Below are 19,711 nucleotides of genomic sequence, written 5' to 3'. Positions count from 1 at the left end.
ACTGAAAAACTTCAATCACATCCACCTCAGTGGGACTGAGAGCGAATGATTTCTCTCCATGTGTTTATTTATTCTTTTTTTTTTTTTTCATTCATTATTGCACATGTGACCAATGAACTGCAGGCCTTACGCGCCTGATAGTTCCTAAAATCACCACAAGATGGCGACATGGCGGCCTAATGGGAGCCATGTGGGCTCCTCTGGGCAAAAAAGTTTGTTGGAAGCGCTGCGCTCCTGTCCAGCAGGAGACAGAGGGGGGAAAGTTGGGAAGACGGAGGAACAAGGAGAGACTGAGAGAGCCTTGCTTCCACACACACTCACATTTTCACGCAGTGGATTTTGGTGCGCCTTGTAAGCGTGGTGAAAACAGGAGCGCGCCGGGCAAAGCAACGCAGATACTGTGTGTAATTTATTTTTGGTGGTGCCGAAATTGCAGTTTGAGTACATTGGATGTGAATAGGGGGCCAAGGTTTAGCACAGAGCCGGAGGAATGTATCCAACTCGGGCAGCGGTGAGCCAGCGTCTGCGGAGATGTCCAGCCTGCGCCCTCTGGACCGCCCTGGTCCTGCAGATCATACTGGACCTGAGCGCGTCTGGTGAGTCAAAGTTTTACCTCTTTATTCCCGACTCATGCCCGTCAAATCATGCCCGCTCATCCCCACTGTTTCTCCGGCGGCTGTCTGTCCACACTCTGCGTTTGCTTCCACACGCGTCAATTCAACGATGCAAACGAACGTAAAATGCACCCCAGCCTTCCCACAGTGGGTTCCACTGTGTTTGCAGTACTTTGGACTTTGGACTTTGGACTTATCAAAGCTTTTCATTGTATTGTAAACTCATGCGGCATCACTTGAATATTCCTGTGCTAGGGACTTGTAATTTATTTTCGGACTTCTAGTGTGCTTTTTTTAAATCATTATTTTCGTAGGGGGGGGGGGGGGGGGGCATCTCATAAATGTCTCCAAACTGTTGTTTCGTCCATATGAGCCGGGCTGTTTGCCATCATGCAGCCTCTCCTCTCATGCAAATGATCTTTGCTTTTTAGATGATCTTTCCATTGTCTTTCTGAAGCCCCTGCATGGGGAGAGACTCTTCAGGGAGGCTTGACTCCATTGAAAGACAATAGACGACCTTAACCGGTATTGATGGATAGCCAACCCTCTCTCAGCTGGAGAGCTATTGTGGTATCCCCCCTTAACAATTAAAGTCAATTTAAAGATAAGCAAGTCATAAGGTTTTTATTTAAGTAAGCAGGCAAACAACTTGTGGATTAAGCAGTTTATTTAAACATCACTGGGAGGAGTCAAGAATGATGGTGGGAGAACATATTTATTGCTCTGAATATTTATTTATCTCCCACGGCTCATCCTGTCATAGGCAATAAACTGATGATACATGTACAACTTTTGGAAAATGGTCAAAATCACCATGAACAGTAGCCTCTAAGGAAGAAAATTATAGTGGAGACGATTGTTTTCACCAATGGCAAAAGCAGCCTCTATTTATATTAGATTTATATATATTATATATTATATTTATTTGCTTATGCACTGTAGTTAAAGGTGAGCAGGTTGATAGTATTTTTGTTCATCTGAAGCAGTTTGATTCAGGGACACTTGCTGCCTTTCATATGACTGAGTGTGTAGGATCCCATTTGATGATTTAAAAAAATAAAAGGTGGTCTGATAGTTTATGTAGCTGGCTGCTGGGTGGCTTAAGTATGACTGAATTAAGTGTGAATTGTTTACAAGGCTGCTGTTTGAAAAGCATTTCCATTTTCTGGCCTCTGCCCTTTGCGTTTATAATATAATGTGTGGTAGAAAAAAAACAAAACTCCAATCCCAGATGGGTAGTGATGAATTATCTTCCGGGAGATTTTTCAGGGTTTGTTTGGATTATCTTGGTCCTCCCTATATGCTTGTGGCTGTTATTTACAGTGGAGGTGTATATGCTGCAGAGACTGGGCTGAGTGTGCAGCTTTCTGCTGTGGCCCTTCTCTCTTCTTCCTCTCACATTCAGTCTGTCTCCCTCTCTCTCTGAGGCTTGGAGTAGGAATGCTAATCCACAATACTTGACTGGAAGATTTATAGCTTCTTCAGATGGAGGTCCATGATCGATGGAAGGGGGATAGGAGTTGACCTTTTGTTACTATTTTGTATCTGGAAAAGGACTCATGAAAAAGACTCCATCCTGTGCTATGTTAGTCTACTAGTTTAACCCCCAAAATCCACACTAACAGTTAATGTGCATATGTCAATACTGTCAAACAAGGCAGTTTAAGCTAAATGGGTCACCTCTCTCGATCCTCCCCCGCTGCTGGAAACTAATAACCACTGTAAATTTCTGTGTTATCATTTAGACGCAATCTGGAGCTGCTCTGTTGATGAGTTTGATACTGATATTGCCTCACTGAATGTTGTAACATTTTCTCTTTCTATTACTTACAGTTATGGGCAAGAAAATGAAATCCTTTGAGATACTATGTTCCCCCACCGTGTCCGAAAGGCTGAGTTGATCTCCAACCCACTGGCAATAAAGTGGCTCCAGTGTATGTCTCTAGTCTGGATGATAACACTGAGAGTTTTGTCTCTCTGGTGTCCCGCTGTAATGGGAACAGGCAGGGAGAAACAACAGTGTGGCTCTACTGTAATCAAACTTGTGAAGGAAAGAGCGCAGTGCCCTGTGATCAATGGCCAGTGGCTAAATATACTGTGGAAGCAATTGAACAAACTTGACAAGAAATGAACCAAATGGCCTGGCTATCGTAGCAGCTTCTTCATTTTTACTTGTTTGATTTTACTCAGAGCCGGCCTCCCAGTCGGGGGTAAAGCCTCACTGGACTGCCAGTCTGGTTCAAGAGAGAGTGTCTTCCACTGTCCAGAAGCTCTGTGTCCTGCCACATGAGCACTATTCGGGTTTTGTCTAGCTACAGTTGACAGCTAGAGTTGGCATACGTTCTGTAAACCAACAGTAGATGTATACGTGCGTGTTTTATGTAGCACCAGTTTTATGTGTTTTCTTTGACCACACCAAAAAGAGGATTGTGCTGGCTTTGGCAGTGGAGGCGGATGGAGCCTATCAGCTGCTTACGCTGCATGAAATTCCATCTCCTTTTTGTTGTGATTGGTTGGCTCACAGAAAATGCAGGCCAAATCATGTATGCGTTTCTTAAAAAAAAGAAAAAGAGAGAGAGCTTTTCCCAACTTCCGAAAGCACTCCACTCTACCCAGAAAAGAAGCAAGGCGCAGCATCTTTGCAAAGAGGCTGCAATTTGTCTTTCAGCCACTGCTGCCCTTTAGTTTTCACGTATTAATCTGCAACATTTTTATGTAAATAACTGTATTTTGCTCAGTAATATGAATTGCACATTCTCTATGTCATGCACAAGGTCATTTTCTCCAATTTTGCTTTTGTCGTTGCACATTTTACATTCATATTTTAGGCAGTTAGCCAAAGCTCTCATGCAGAGTGTCTTATAAGCAGTGCAACAACAGAATAAGGTCAAGTTCAGCAGTAACCAGCTATTGGTAAAGATGTGCATGAGTCAGACAGTGCTCCTGCTGTCAAGGAATGAACAACCATTTTTCCTGAATTCCTGAATTTGCATACATTCCAGGTTTGTACAGAACAGCAGCTGTATGTGAGTTCTGTTTGGAGGTTGCATTTTGCCTTTTAATAACATTCAGGAAGGCTATAAATCATGATGGGTGGAACGGCCTCAGTACGGATTTCAACAGGACACTCTGTTGACACTAAATGCACTTCACCTCTGGAAAAAAAAATCCTCAGGCCTGCTGGCTGGGTCTATAGGCGCTTGTCTTTCCCTCTCTGCTTCAGAGCAGTGCATCTGGTACCGCTGGAGAGTAAAGGCTCTGGCACTTTTTTAGTCTTGGATTAAGGGAGATGTATGAAAGGGGATGAGAAGGGATGCAGATCCTCCCTGTAGTGCTTTTTTTCTTTAAACGCATGTGTTCATGCCTGTTAAATTTATGCAAATCACCCACTGTGCCCATTGATATTCTGTTTCCTATTTTTTTCCATATGTAATACAAATTTACATAATGCTATGATTTATACTTAAAGTCAGGCAATATTTTGACCATCAACGTTTTATCAAGATGATCTGGGAGCTGTTGGGACCTGCCGTGGTTTGGGTGGCACAACTCTTTTAGACAGATAGCTCTGCTCTGTTTAAAACTGAACTCCCACTCTCGGCAGTGCACGCTACACTAACTCAGGCATCAAGTGGTGTGCATCCCTAAAAGCTTTTGGCAGACACAGAAGAATGTGGCAGGAACTGTATGTGTGAAACAGATGTATGGTCTTTTTCAGGGAGGAGGGGCACAGCTTTTTTTTTTTTTGTGACAGTTCGTCTCCAGTTTGAGCGTGTGAAATGGGAAGAAAGTCCTACACATTCATTTAATCAGCGCCCGGCCATAAATCATATGCCCAAACTCTGTTTTATGTCACTTATTTAAAACATCAGTGTGTAAACCATGTCATGCACTGGCAATTACCTACTTCCCACTCGTTATTAAGCACATGTGTTTGCCAAGGCTCCGTGTGGTTCAGAGTTGCTACAGGGGAAACTGATTTTGAGCATATTGTGTGCTAATTGTTTAATTGATGTGCAGCTAGTGGGCGATTTGCTTTAAATTTCTTTATGAGCGTGCAACCGTACTGTAAGTGTGGAAGACACATAAAAACTTAGGCGGTTGTTGTTTTACATGTGGAGTAGGGCAACTGCACTAGTATATAGGATGACAATTATTAACATTAGACTGGAGTTTCTCCAAGCAGGACCACCTCATTGGGCTGTAGAGATCACAAGGTAGGGAGTGTGTTTCCTTAAGGTGTGTGATGCCAGTGCACGGTACAATCGTTTTCCATTGAGTTGCCGGCTGGAATGTACTGATAATGTGGCCCAAGAGCTTGGTTGACGGAGGAATTTTGGAAGGAGACCCCAGTTTAGGTTTTCCTTTCTTGTCAATGTGCTCTGTGCCAGGGGTGGCAAAGGGCCTTCGGTTTCTGTCAACGGTAAGAGCCATAAATTTCCTGCTTTTGCATAATATTGGCAGAAAAGTGCTGTTATTTCCTCGAGCCAGACTCCGTGGAGCATGCTTGTTTTCGTGGTCAGGGTCCCTCGGAGGTGGTGTTTCATCAAGGGCTAAACACAGTCCACTCAGATCGTCGTTTGAGACGTTTGATAAAGTTTCTGCCACTAGAAACTGAAGCCAAGCATGAAAACCCCTTTCCTGCAATTTAGTGTCTGCACAGGAGGTCGGTCTATTACAGAGAGAAAAATCTATACAGGATACAAGGAATCACAGCGCTGGATTAAGAAAAGGAACAAAAAACATTGGTTTAGGTCTTGGTGCTGCAGTTGTTCATGCAAGTATGCAGATGACAAATATGGCACAATGATTTCAGCAGATGAAAAATCTTGGCTCGCTGGAGAGCTAAGCTGCAGCGAGGCAACGCTATTTTTTGTGATAATTTTGGCCTCAGTGATGGACTAACCTGTATAACATATATATGTCAGTCCAACATATATTTCCCCTTTTTTGCTGCTGAACCTGTACTATATCTGTCTGGCTGTAATATGTATTGCTTTCTGTACATTATGTTAAATACTTTTTATGTTGTTGACATTGTACTGCTGTCTGGAAGACAAATTACCCCTGTGACATATTAAAATAGAAAGTTCTCTACTGTACTTTCTGCAGCCAATACAATGACTCTTTTGCTGTAGTTGTAAGGCAAGCTTTAAGTGAGAAAGTGCGCTGATGACAGTGTGACACTTTAATGAGTCTAATGGAGTAAGCCACACATACTGCGTATCAGTTTCCCACATGGACTTGGCATAGTTAAATGCTGAGTACTGCAGGGAATACCGTCGCATTAAAAGAGCTCTACATTTCATTGAAACCCCTTTTCTTTGCAGTTTCATCGAATTACTGCTTTCCTCTGTCCTCCCTCACTAACATTGGCCCAATTTAATATGAAGAGAGCATGCTACATTTCATTTAATTGGGAGTCGGATGAAACATGGCTTTTTAAATTCACCTGTATGTGTCAGTGTAAATCATTTTAAACCGTGTTTGTACTGCATTAAGGACTTCAGAAACCCTCACTGCACGCAGACGCGCCGATCTCTCTCCTCCCACAATTAGGTCTTTGTACACGCCACGCTCTCTCCGAGCTAATGAATACCCCAACCTTTATGGGCTTCTCTGCCAAAAAAGATTAATATTTATTTTTCAAAAAACATGCTCAACTTATCAATCAGTGAAGGGATTTTTTCACCTCATCAGCTTTTTTTTTTTTTGTCAGATTTCTCTCTATATGAAGAAGTCGTTTATGCATTCATGCTTTTTTTTTTTCACAGTATGTTCATATTTTTTGAACATTTACCCAACTAAGTGCTTGGCCATAGCCAAATAATCAGAGTTGCCATCGGAGTGTGGCAGAGTCATTTGAACAAAATCAATAAACAGAACACTAAACTGTAATTTGAGTGAATCAGCATGGGAGGAAAAGGGGGATGCAGTGAAAAAATGACTATCTAGGGCCTGTCAGTGCTTTTATAATAGGGGGCTCTCACTTGCAAGTTGGAAGAGTCAAAAGCTTAATAACAATAAAGGGTCAGAAATATAAATCAGCTGAGATAGATGTTGTTTTTGATTAGTGCGGGTTGTGATGATCCACCACCATCAGCTGGACTTAAAATGCCTTGGCGCTCCTCTTATCTGGGTGGTGTGACGTGAACATTGGCACTTTCTCTTTCTGTTTTTCTTTTGTTGTTTTTTGCTCATTTTTCCCCTCTCTGGGCCTTGTGATGCGATCTCTCCCTCTTTCTGTCTCTCTCTCTCTCTCTCTCTCTCACACACACACACACTGTCTTTTTCCCTGTCTTTTTCTCCAGTATTTTTTTTTTCTGTGGAGCTCCTCTACTTGGCTGCTGCTGTGTGGCTGACTAGAAGGCCTCTCTTGGCTATGTTGTGTGTGTTTATTCAACAGTATTATAACATGTGTGTGTATGTGTGTGTGTATGTGTATGCACGCACATTTGCTTATTAACGATTTAACTTTCCATGTACATTTGGCAGTGCTTTGTCTCAACTGTAGTTAAAGAAGGTTGCCCTGACGATACACTCATTCACCGATTTTTGTTTTTTTTCTGAATAACAGGCGTCTTTTGTGACGTTCTTTATAATTTTCTGCCTAGATTTATCGCAGCCTTGCATAACGCCGTGCGAGCCAAATGCAGAGCAAGAAATGTGTAGTTTCGGTATCGGTGTCTTGATATATCTGTCTGGCTCTCGCTCTGCTCTCTCGCCCCCACAGCCCTGTGGTTATTCTGTGAAGCCAGTGGACCATCAGTTCCGCTGAGATATTTGTGCAAACTTATCACTCTACAGTTATTAATAGCACATCATCACTTGGAGTTTTCACAATTGTGTGTTTTCCAAAATTGTTCTTGGCAAGCTGCTCGTTCAGATCTTTCTTTTTCTCTCTATTTAATTCTTTCTTTCTTCAACCCACCCCTTCCTCCCCAACACACACACACCCTCACACACTCAAATGATGTAGGTAGCACTTTGCCCTGATAGTGCTACGTACTGTAATGCGGAATGCACCTGGTGTACAGACTTGGCCTGCTCACACAATTATTAAAACAGAGATGTTTGGATTGCAGGAAATTGAATTTTACGGGGCATCTAATGATTTGTGTTCAGTAGTTAACTCTATGCTTCCTCTCTCTCTCTTTCCCTGGATGTGTGGGTGTGTGTGTGTGTGTGTGTGTGTGTGTGTGTGTGTGTGTGTGTGTGTGTGTGTGTCTGCATATGCGTATGTATGCGTTGCTAGTCAGGGCTCAGGAGTGATTACTGTTTTGCCTTCCTGTTGAGCAGTTCAGGAACTTTTCGTGTTTGTTTAACGTACAGAGAAGTGTGTTTGGCTCCCTTTGGCCTTTTATTGCTTGATAATTACGATCAGTAGCCATAGAAACTATAATCCCGTTGTAGTCTAAAGGCGAGGAATTCTTCTGTCTTTTGAAGATTAGTTCCTCTAAATGGGTTTAGGTCTAAGCTGCTGGTTTAACAAGCCTACGTCGGCCACCAAATAGATTTAGGGATCTAGGAGAGAAATAACAATAGGATTGTGGACACTCAAGCCTCTTTCCATCTAATTGTTTACAATTGGGAATTGAAAGTTGGGGTGTTTTTCCACTTTTTTCAAATTTTTTTTTGATGGCATTTCTGCTTTATTGCATGTTATGCATTGGAGAGTGACAGGAAAAATGCGTGAAGTGGACAACATGCATGAAAGACCATGAGCCCTGTTTGAACCCACAGATGACACCATCATAATGAAAGGCAATGTTTAATTTCTATTGTGGACAATGAGCCCTCTTCAAAAGGGCACTGTCCTCATCACTCATGGATTTATGATGCTGACTCATGAAAAAGTCTGTCTGATTTCTCAGTGAGTCAACTCTAAAATCACACGGTCTTCTTTCTTCCTTTCTCTTTCTCCTCTACTTTCTGTGCCTCCTTCATCCACACTCTCCGCTTCCCCGTCAAAGCCACTAAGTCATCCTTAGTTTAGGTTATGAGCGTTATAAAAATACAATTAGACAATGAGAATGTAAGAGAGAAGGAGGTGTGTGTGTGTGTGTGTGTTCTCATTTTTGCAACAGATCTTGGGAAATGTCTCTTCAGAGGAAAAAAGTTGAAGAAAGCACTAAGGCTCTCTCTTTTTCTCATAACTGTTTTTGTAGGAGGAGAGATTTGCTGTGGGCATTTATGTTGTGCAATATGTTTTCTTTCATGCTTCAGTGAAATATTTTGGCAGGCGTAATTTTGAGCGTTTGTGTGTGTTGGCATGATACTTTAGAGATAATACTTTTTGTAATGTACAACCTCGGTGACAAGAAGACACCTTTGACACCGAGAGTGTATATAAGCAGGGTAAGCACTTCATTTTAATGCTCAATATTCCCTGCCACAAATGAGGCTCTCGTAGTGAGTCTGTTCAAGATTCTGAGACAGAAAACTCTTAAGTTGTGTGAGTTGCATTCGCAGTTTTTTTTTTTTTGGCGTGAATTGATTGAATTGGAAGTGAATCGACCCCAACCCTGCCATTTAGATAAATGTAAGGGCCATTGTTCCCAGTGAGAGAGAGACTCCAGCATCCATTCTCTGAGCTGCTGTCCCGCCACGAGCCAGACTTAGTCTGTTTGTTTAACCAAGGGCTTTGTCAGATTGTTCCCACAGCCGGCCCTCCATTAACCAGCAGCTAGTGTTTGCCCAGCCACTTCATTCACACACAAAAGACTCAAGAGGGACTGCCTTGCCTTGGTGGCTCAGTCGTCTAGTCTAGGGGGTTCCCAAACCTTTCCACATCAAGGCCCTCCAAAGAAAAATGTGTTGCACCACGGACCTCAATTTTATAATATTTAGTCTTCGTTTTTTTTTTTTTTTTTTTTTTGATGAGCTCCAACCAAGCAAATACTGCTTTGTATCTTACTGTTATAGGCCTTTAAAAAAAAAAAAATATGTGTTGGACAGAAAAAAACAACTAGCAAGGCTCTAACTTGCAAGCATAATAGTCACCAAAAAACTATTTTAAAAGCTGCCAGTCTAAATTTATGTCAAACATGGCTATAAACTGTGATGACAGTGGCTGTGAGTAAGAATTATGACAAAGACAACAAACGTGGAATGATGTAGAATGACCGGAAAAGAATCTAAGAAAGTTCATTTAAATGGAAATGCCCTTTCTATCCAGTCTGATCCTGTGTTGACCACACCGACTGAGGAATCCAGAGTTAAAGGTCTCACAGGGTCTGAATCTGAGGAATTGTTAGTCCAGTGCCCATCCAGCAAACCACTGCTGGTTAGCTGTCTGCCGAACTGCATGCCAGCAGAGAAACCGCAGCCCTTCTGTGGCAGTAGGCCTGGGCGCTTTTGTCTCGTCCAGCTGAATTTGGCGATACCGCAAACTGTCGATAATCAGGTTAATCTCCTCTAGCCAAAGTTGGTACGTGCCTATCCCATGTGTATCGCTAAGACTTCTTACTGGACATGGAAAAACCATCCGCGTCTTGTTTTTCGTCCAAGAAACTAGAGCGGGGAGTATGAGAGTCAGTGGATTACAGCGCACCCAACACCAAGATCCTTGGCGAACCCTCAAAGCCTTCCTCACAATCTTGGGGGAAAACATTTTACCAAGTCTCTAGCGTATCCGTGCAGTCATTGGTTGCCTCTTAAATCCCTTTTTGGCTTGATGGCCTCACCGTAGAACAGCATACTTGAAGACAGAGCCAATTGCTTCTCAGTTTGTAGCCCGACGGTCCGGACCGTGGTCTTGATAAAAGGGAGGAAGTGAGAGGAAAGAACAGTGGGACAGAACGAGGCAGACGGAGAGAAAGTCAGTCATTTCGCGCTACTGGCTGCCCAGATGCGTTAACCAGAGCCCGGTAGAGTCTTTTGAGGGAGTTCGTTTGATGTCTGAGCGGCTGTGGGTTCGGTGGCGGAATGTGCCAGAATGGTAATGGAAGGTTGTGGAATAGTCATAGGGCAGGAATTTGTCTTTGTGTCACTGTGACAAAGTTTATACTATCTGCTCTGCCATCTCTGTCTCGTTCTCTCTTGTGCGCGCGTTATGCAGCAGAGTTTAGCTCATGTAGGGGAACTCTGTATTTAACCCAGGGCGGGCGGAAAGGAATCTCGTCAACTGGGACGTTCCCAACCAGGAATTCATACATTTATCCTGCGGGATGCCGACTGCCGCTGTCGGCCCTCCACAGACTCTCTCCCTCTCTGAGGCACAAAAAAAATAAAAAAATAGGGGAGTGTTGAGGGGAAAATTGAGTTTACCGGTTTAACTGCCCCAACCCCACCCCATCACCATTTTTCATATTTCCACTTTGAACGGTTATTAAATTTCCCGCTGGATGTTTATCAGAGCTGGCACTACCTTGGAACCGACCCAAGTTTTAGTTTACTTATTGGTGTGGTTGTGTCCTGCATGCCAATACTCCTCTTACACACTCACTCTTGTTCCCCCTGCCCCTCCTTTCACAACGCATTGATTTCATCCGGGCCGGAAATGAAACTGCATTTCCCCGCGACTCTCTGCAGGAGAGAGGGACCAGGGGAGCGAAAGAGGAAGAGGTGCATCGAGTTAAAAAGGCTGATAGAGTATGACTTACAGGAAGGAGAGAGTGATAGTCGGTAAAGTGAGGACAGGGATGGGCCCGGCCAGGCTGAGAGACAGAAAAACATATGAACATATTTTCCTAGAGGCATTTGACTGATGGCGGCCTTAAAATAACCCTGAACCAATTATATCAATCGCTCTTAGAGAGTAGAACAAAAAACACATTCAAGAGCATGATAGGCAAACGAAGACCAAGAACGGGGACATATAAGAAAGGGGGGATGGTACTCGTGATGGAGTGGTGGCCCCCCTATCTTTGACACCTCCCCACCTTCATGTGTCTATCAGAAGTCAATGATCTGCTCCTCAGAGGGGCCTATATAAGAGGCTTAGGCCCGCGTGATCCCACCGCCTGTTTGCTTAACCTCTGCGTTGCTGCTGTAGCACCGCTAAGCCTCGCCCAGCAGAGCTCATTACTCCTCAGTAACATTTAGCCCCATCCTCTCTTCCTGTGTCATCCATGTCTGTTGTAGCAGCTGGGACAAGGATTTCAAAGACCAGTGTACAGTGTCAAGGCTTTGATTGAGAAGATGTCTGTTGTTATGAAACACAGCATTTGCTAGGCGTGTCACAATATCACATTATGATGGCTGATAGCAATACCAGTCAAGTTCCACGATTCTTGATATCTGATTCAGTGCCACGGAAAAAACAGAAATCCCATTCAGCACACGCTACTTTATGTGGAAACTTTGCATGAACATTAATTAAAAATTTTTTTCAAGAATTTAAACATAGCCCACACCAGTGCAAGAGTTCCCTTTGGCTTTCATTATAGAAAACAAAAAAAGCCTAATAAAATTTCAATTTCAATTTATATGAACTGTATTAAATGCCCGGCTGTAATCATAAATACACTGGTCTCATTTTGATCTGGTCATGTAAGCATGAGTGCAGCTTCAAGTGTTTCAGTATTTAGACATACAGGCCACGGCTACATGAACACTGAGTTACAGAGTGAGGTATCAATGCTAAAAATAACAGTATTGGTATTGTTTTCAAACGACTGGCGTTGACTCGGTACCTAAAGATCCCTTCTCGTGGAATCCCTCGTACTGTATGCACTCTTACACTGTGAAAGCAAACCTCGCTATGGAATAATAATGAGGGTATTGACAGTAATAAGATCCCAGCTTGCAAAATATTAACATTTTCAGGATGTAATAAGCTGTATTTGCGCAATGAAAGCCAGACAACTTTGTTCTCTCCGTCTCTCACATGGATATATTCCGCATTGGAGTAAAAACCCTGCAGAGGCACATGGGAAGGAAACACAATCCTACCATTTCACTGTCCTATGGCAGTCTTATTGAAAATAAAACCTGTCATCTCAACTGTCATTACGCCCCTAATAGCAGAAAGGGAGACATGGTATGGTTTCAGTATCTTTCCAGACCTTTCAACCACAGGCTTGTAGTTTCATTTCATTAAAACAGAATATTTATTGAAAGTTTCAGTGGGATGAACAACTGTTTATACGCATGGATGCATTGTGTAATGATGTTTTGTAACCAGGCGGAGCAGCGACCCTGTATGTGTGCAGCTGTAGAGTCCTACTACGGGAGGGAGGGCACGCGCTCTCTCTCCCTGTTACGGGCATCGTGGCTTATTATTTTTGACATGCTCTGCTGAAGCGCTGATTTGAAGTGGGCCAGTGCCGATAATTTGGAGCAGGACGGAGCACCGTGGCTGCGATTCATGGCTGCTTCAGAGGGAGTCCAAACAGTGGTACAGTCGAGCCGAAGTTTCCCCTGCTGGTGCTGTTCAACTGTTTGGACTTGTCTCCGCTCACGGCAGGGACTTGTGGGAGAGTTTGGCAGGGTGAGAGTCTGCCTGAGCTTTCATACTTTCTTGTGCTCTCTCTTGCTCTCACACTCCTGATTTTTTTCCTTCCTTCCTCTCTCTCTCTCTCTCTCTCTCTCTCTCTCTCTCTCATTTTTTGCCTCCATTTCCCTGCCTCCCCCCTCTCCTCATCTTTGGGAAGGCCGTCCAAAGCATAGGGTTAGTGCTTGTATTCCAGCTTTTCCAATTATATCCTGGAGCATGTTCTGTTCTGACTCTCTGTTATTGTTACTGCCTCAGCTGTCTGTGTGTCCAGGACCAGTGCTGTACAGCTGTGACCCATAGTCTCCCCCTGTCCTCACTGTGCACCCCAGGCTTCATTAGTCCATTTACTCTCTAATTTAAACCTGATTTAGCTCCGGCCAGCTGGCATACAAATTCTCTCCACACGATAGTCCTGAGTGGGAATGGACATTGTCCTTTGTTTTGGGAGTGTTTGCATGTGCACGCACGTGTCCCTCAGGGAGCTGTTCTCCAACACCAACTAACAAATTACCAAACAATCAGCTACTCTTTCCCTATTACTAAAAATGGCTGCCACAAACAATTTACATCCTCTCATTCCTTGCTCTCATGCAAACAACACTCCACCGTTGGTCCAGTAAATGGAAGATTGCCTTGTGAAACTCTGTGTGACTAGTACACATTTATATGTTTCTATTCATAGCATAAAGCCAGTCTCACTCTACATGGTCAGGTCCAGAAAATGTGACATGATGATTTCACAGTCCCTTTGCATCCCTCAAATTACCCTGCATTTTAACACATATCTTCCACGTTAAGCAGAGGCCTTAGCGAGAATGAATGGGAGAAGACAAATGTACCTGCCGCCCACTGCCTTCCCTGTTAAATTAGCACAAGTAGCCCATTGTAAATGAGTGTTAGCTTATGGATTGTGTTTTAATCCAAATGAAATAGCCCAGCTGGAGTTCAAATAGCTCCAAAATGTCAACTTTGCAGCATTTCATTGAAATACGTGTACTTTTAGATTGACAGTGAATCATTTTCTGAAGTAGAAGGCTAATATAATAATCATAAATGCAAGGTAATGAGTCCTAACCAGCACATGGAAGATCAAGTTAACTGTTCAAGCAGAAAAAAAGGGCAAAACTAGGTCTCAGACAATAGTAGCGGAGTGTTTTACTGCTGCTTACATAGCAGGCTACATGTTTGACCTCAGCCCATGCTCACACAGTAATGCAGAGAGAGTGTGATTGGTACTGTGAGTTTGCATATGTGCACTCCCCATGTCACCAGTCTTGGTGGTCTTGGAAAGCCACCAAGATCGCCCCGACTGCTCCGTAATGTGAAAGCAATTAGCAGCCAGTGGTTTTACACAGTGCTGAGATCTGTGTGGAATAACAAAGGGGAATGTAGGTCGGCTCTAAGCCATAGGTGCACAGTTGGGCTGTCAAAGTTCTCAGAGGCAGCCGGATAAACCCAAACCCCTTTATAGTCTTTTTTTTTTTTTTTTTTTTTTTTTTTTTTTTTTGTCAGAATTTTAACTATATGATCATAAAGACATTGAAGGCGTTGCAAGATATTTGCAGATTAAAGTAGATCCTGCCTGACTTATCAACTGTTAATTTGGCTGGATGTCCTGTTGTAAATGTGAGTCACATTGGCCCCATGACAACCAGCAATGAAATCCTAAAACATAAAAAGTAGACGGTTTATCGAAATTCTGTTTACAAGAGGCACCAGGCTGAGAAACAGATGAAAGAAAACCACTAAAAGATTGGAGCAGTGTTTTCCAAAGCTTTCCAGCAAGCCAGAACGATCATTTTCTGACTCGTTATGTTTCGTTTGCCAGGCGTAAACGGGGTTTGGAGAGATTGAAAATCCAGCGTTATCCAGACACCTACAGGCCTTTTTGATGCCTCCGTCCTCAGTTTACTTCACCTGACTTTCATTTGAAAGGGACGGACATTCCCCGTGATAGGGATCTGCCTCCAGCTTATGCAGGCCTACAGTAAATGGGTGCCACACACATACAAACACTGGGTTAGATTGAGTCACTTGTGTGTGTGTATGTGTGTGTGTTTACAGTGTGTGAGCAGGGTGCGTGCCCTCTGTCACATCTGGCAGCCTGTGTTTTTTCTTTTTTTTTCATGGTCTGCTAAATGAGGGGGAAAATATTCCCAGCTGCCCTCAGGAAAGCTCACCTGGTCTGGAGCAGTCCAAGTTTCTTACTCTCTCTCTCTCTCTCTCACTCCCTCTCTCTCTCCTGCACCCTCTCGCTCTCTCTCTTGCTCTCTTTCCCATATCTGTGTGTTCCTCTTTGTCATGCAGTCCTCTTCTACATCTAGATGCACAAACACACGTTCACATAAACAGACTTTTCTTGAAGCAGCCTGCTGAGCTGTTTGCATTTTTCCCCTCAACTCTTGCCACCCTCATCCCAATCCACCGCCATTGTAGCTCAGCCAAAGACACACACACACACACACACACGCAAACACACACAAACCTAACTTGGACTGAAAAATAAATTCATGCCAAATACCTTTTCATATCTTCACATATCTTTCACATCTTCCCTAATTAAGTCCCAAGATAATCGCAGAAGTCAGAGGAAGACAATGAGACACAAAGGATTGTTTGGCAGGGCAGCATGCATAGCAGAAGCAACCGCAGCCTGCTCACAAGGTAAAGTCATTTTCACCTCAGTCGCTCTGGGAAGGGAGGTCAGGAGCACCCACCCTCCTCTCCCCTCATCCCACCCGCCCCAAACCCCTAGCCGGCATATTTCAGCTGTCTAAAGAGAGCGGAGCAGGGAGATATCAGCCTTGAGAGCTGAAAAGCAGCTTTTGTCTCAAGCGACCCTCCGAGACCTCTGCCTGCCTGCTCTATCAGCAAATCATAAACTATACAGCACAACTAGAAACACAGCATGAAGGGGGAAGAAAAAGAAAAGGAAGGGGGGAAAAATGAAGGGGGAGGGTGCAATGTTAACAAGATGAAAGACGTGAAATGCAAAGTAAACAAAGCAGATACGTCGGAGGGGAGCTGTGACGGCTGCAGATCAAACGCGCACCGTCGTGTGAATCTGTGTGCCTTTTTTTAAAATGGAGAGTAGCAATAACCTTGACATGTCAGGCTGATGAGTTGTCAGGATTTTGGCTTCATGTGTGCACATTGGAGAAGAGGCAGAGACGGAACGAGAGAGAGCGGATCGCGCGTTGATTGAACTTCAGGAGAGAGGAAAAGTGATTTTTTGCGTTGTGATATGACTTTGTCCTGTATGTGCTGCGGAACAGGAGCCTGCTGCAAAACAGTTTTTAACTGAGTCAGGCCAGTTTGAATGTAACACATTTTGACATCTGTGGTGTTACTTTTAGTCCTCCTGTATAATAAAAATAAAATGAAAACAAAAAGTTGAATGTTTGATTTATGCGCCTGTGTGTCAGGTATCTCCCCTTCCCTCGGCTCTCCTTTTCCTCCTTTGTCAGCACAGTGAGTTAGACAGCCGACTACACGGAGAGCAGCTATTTGACACACTGTCGAGAATAGATAATGATTTAACACAGTTTTTCAGTTTGTGTATGTTTCCTCAACACACGGACACAGGTTATCAGTTGTATTTCTGTGGCCTTGACTTTACCATTTTGCCCTGACATGCCGAAACAGAAACCTCTGTCAGCAGCTATCAGAACCTTTCAATCTCCTCCTTAATGGTTTTCAACTTTTTGTTCCTTTCCTACTGCACTTTTTCAACCCCCACCCCCCGTCTTCTCCTATCCCCTGTCCACCTTTTTCATTCCACGCCCCCCCACCCCACTTGCATTTCACTGTATTCCCTCTCTTTTCCTGACTCAACTTTTCTCTTTCCTCTCCTGGGCTCACCTTCTTTACACAGCTTTTTTTTTTTTTTTTTTTTTAACTCCTAATTTCCTTTCTCATCATTCCGTCTCGCTCTCTCTCCTGCCCCGACAGGAATAAAGCTAACATAGTCGGTAATTTTAGGCACGGCGTCTATCAAAGCAAGGCTCTAAGCTGAGATTTGTGAGGCTTACTGCTTTTCACTCTCACCCCTTCATTTGAGGATCTCCAGGTTTCACACCAGTTGGCCACTGAATAAATAACGGCATGGCGCTGCGGTTGACACCATTACAGTTTAATATTTGGAGGAGAGCTAGACAAGTTAATTACTCTGAGTGTATTCACCTGCATGCCAATATCCCATTACTATTTGTGAAACTCTTTTTGAGAGTTGACATATATTCCACACAATATAACTGGATAGTTACTTATTTTAAAAATGGGGAAACTAAATAAGATGCAAGGAAAACAGCCACATTATAGAAATAGAGTCCATGTCTATGACTGTACCCCATGTATTTCACAGTCTGCATGAATTTGAATAATTTTCCATTAGACTATTCTCAATTTTCTGTGTACTAACTGGGTACAATCTGTTCTTCAATACTGCATACATGCAAACTTGTTCAAATGTGTTTCTTTTAATCCAAATTTCAAGCATTATAGCAACAACAACTTTGCACTTGCACTGATGCACTTGAGCTGAGTTGGACCAGCGGCAAACTATGGCAACTGTAACTATGGCAACTATAGAAATGCTGTCGTTCATCAACAGTACGTCAACAGTCTTGTGGTAAAGCAATTGTTCTGCAGGATTTGAGTTGTGGGGATTTGTACATGAACACTATCACAGACCGTGTGTATGGTATAGATTATGTAGATGTGTTTTACAGATGCTACTTCTCATCAAATTTATAATCCCTAACCCCTCCTGGGCCTCGAGTTAATGCACCCCTATGGCAGAGAGACTACAAATCTGCTCGGCTGTAGGATTTAACATCACAGTTTGTAAGTGACAGAGGTTATAAGTCAACAAGGTGGTGTAGTGAGCGCCGCTCAGAACCACAGGACCCGGGCTCGAGCTGCCCCGTCAGCACTGGCCGGCCTCGCAGAACGGTCCTTGAAGAAGACCATGAATTGCTCTTCATCGGCTGACCCTGCACTCTGATATCCCCGTGGAGGGCAGAAAGTGAAAGGTACATTTCTCTATGGGGATCAATAAAGTATCCCATGCAAATCACAGACTTCCTCAGATCTGACTCAGCCTTGCCCCCCACGTGCCAGTCCACCGCCAAGTTTCAGTCAGATCTGTCCCCTCCTAACCTCTGATAGTCTTCATGAACTGAGCTGAACAAAGACACGGCTCTGGAACGGGGGAATTCTGCGGCATTACTCCACTAGTTCTCGTTAGCCTCTCAGCTGAGTGCCAAATATAATTACTGGACAATCTACTTTAAACATAACTTAAAGCTTAATCTGTGCCTATTTAAAGCGTCTGGTTCTATTATGGCTATTCTGGCTAATGGAATATTCGTTTTGCATTTTGGCCAGATACAGGCCTCGTGTTGACCTGTAATCTATGAAATCACTGACCTATATATAGGTTTTGACCTTTCTCTCACTTTTAGTGAATGCTGTTGAGCTCAGTTACCTTGTTACCACATTTCAGCTTCTAGTAAGATCAACCATAACTATTTCAGGAGCAGGCATGTACCGTGAGGCTGGGAAGAAAAAGTCAACTTGAGGGCCTGGAGCTTTAAAAAAGTTTAGAATGAAACAACAAAAATGGGACTGAACAGTAATGGTCATTGTCAACTGTCCAAAGCGCCTTCTAAATCAGCCCAATCTGTTGCCTGTGCATCGGCCATAATAGAGCTGTTGGGCTGTCATATTTCATTACTGCAAGCCTGATTTTTTTTTTTTTTTTTTCACTGTGAGTGAGGGCTTTGCAACAGAAAACAAGTATGATTTGTGTGATGTTGCTTGTCTCCAGTTTAACTTGGCGCCTGTGCTTTGACAAGAACTGTAACATACAGGTCCCCAGCTCCCACTAAATGTACACGGCTGCATTTTTTTTTTTTTTTTTTTTTGTTACTCAAATTTGTTCGAGGGAAGAGGCAAAAGATTAACAGAACACTGGAAGCTGCCGGGCCGCCAGTCAGGCAATGATGCGTAGAGAGGGGAAGAGACTGACAGTGTGTAGTCAGCACTCTCTGCCTCTCTGCACTGAAACGACGTATTAAACAAAATACTGATGGAGGAGCTACTGTATCACGCACAGTTGAGGGCCAGTCACCCTTCTCATCCGACCACCTCAGAAAACCTACAGCGTGCTCAATTGTCTCCTTCCGCTCTGAAACAAGAGCAGAGACGGCGGGTCGTGATTTTTCAGGGCAGCTCTTACAGATATGAGGCCATTGGGGGAGTTTCCAGCTCTATCTTTAGTTAGAGCTGAATGCAATGGAAAGAAAAGAGGAGAGGCCTGCAGAGAGGGTAAAGACGGGGCAGATGGAAAGTGAGGTGGCAGCCAGACGAGGAAGGCGCATAAGGAGCAGAGATGATTATTTGGTAATAATTTGAAATCTGCATGTGCTGATGTGTCACTGATGACTATAAAGTAGCAAGTTTCAGTGAATATCTCAATGGCCCTCAGCAGCCGAGGGATTGAGCGAGATAAAGAGGAAAAAGCGAGTGAGTGAAAATGGGAGAATGGATGAGCAAACAAGTGAGTGAAAGAGAGAGGGAAAGTGGAGGGGGCGAAGTCTTTTATGAGGCATGGAGAGCGGCTGAAAGGAAGAGAGGGAGGGGGGGTTGATGCCTG

At 43.6% G+C, this 19,711-nt stretch overlaps 1 protein-coding gene across 2 annotated transcripts in view; it reads left to right on the top strand.

The window, feature by feature from the left end:
- The first annotated feature begins 250 nt into the window (after positions 1–250).
- Positions 251–19,711, top strand: part of ror1 (receptor tyrosine kinase-like orphan receptor 1) — a 150,565-nt gene continuing 131,104 nt past the window's right edge. For both annotated transcript variants that reach the window (XM_030050446.1, XM_030050445.1), the window contains exon 1: positions 251–596. In XM_030050446.1, the coding sequence (XP_029906306.1) occupies positions 491–596 (106 nt within the window). In that variant the 5' untranslated portion in view covers positions 251–490. The remainder of the gene's footprint in view (positions 597–19,711) is intronic.

Source organism: Myripristis murdjan, chromosome 4, assembly GCF_902150065.1.
Source record: "Myripristis murdjan chromosome 4, fMyrMur1.1, whole genome shotgun sequence".
Taxonomy (NCBI): Eukaryota; Metazoa; Chordata; class Actinopteri; order Holocentriformes; family Holocentridae; genus Myripristis; species Myripristis murdjan.
The sequence above is the reverse complement of the archived record's forward strand: the minus strand, read 5'-3'. Positions and strand labels throughout refer to the sequence as shown.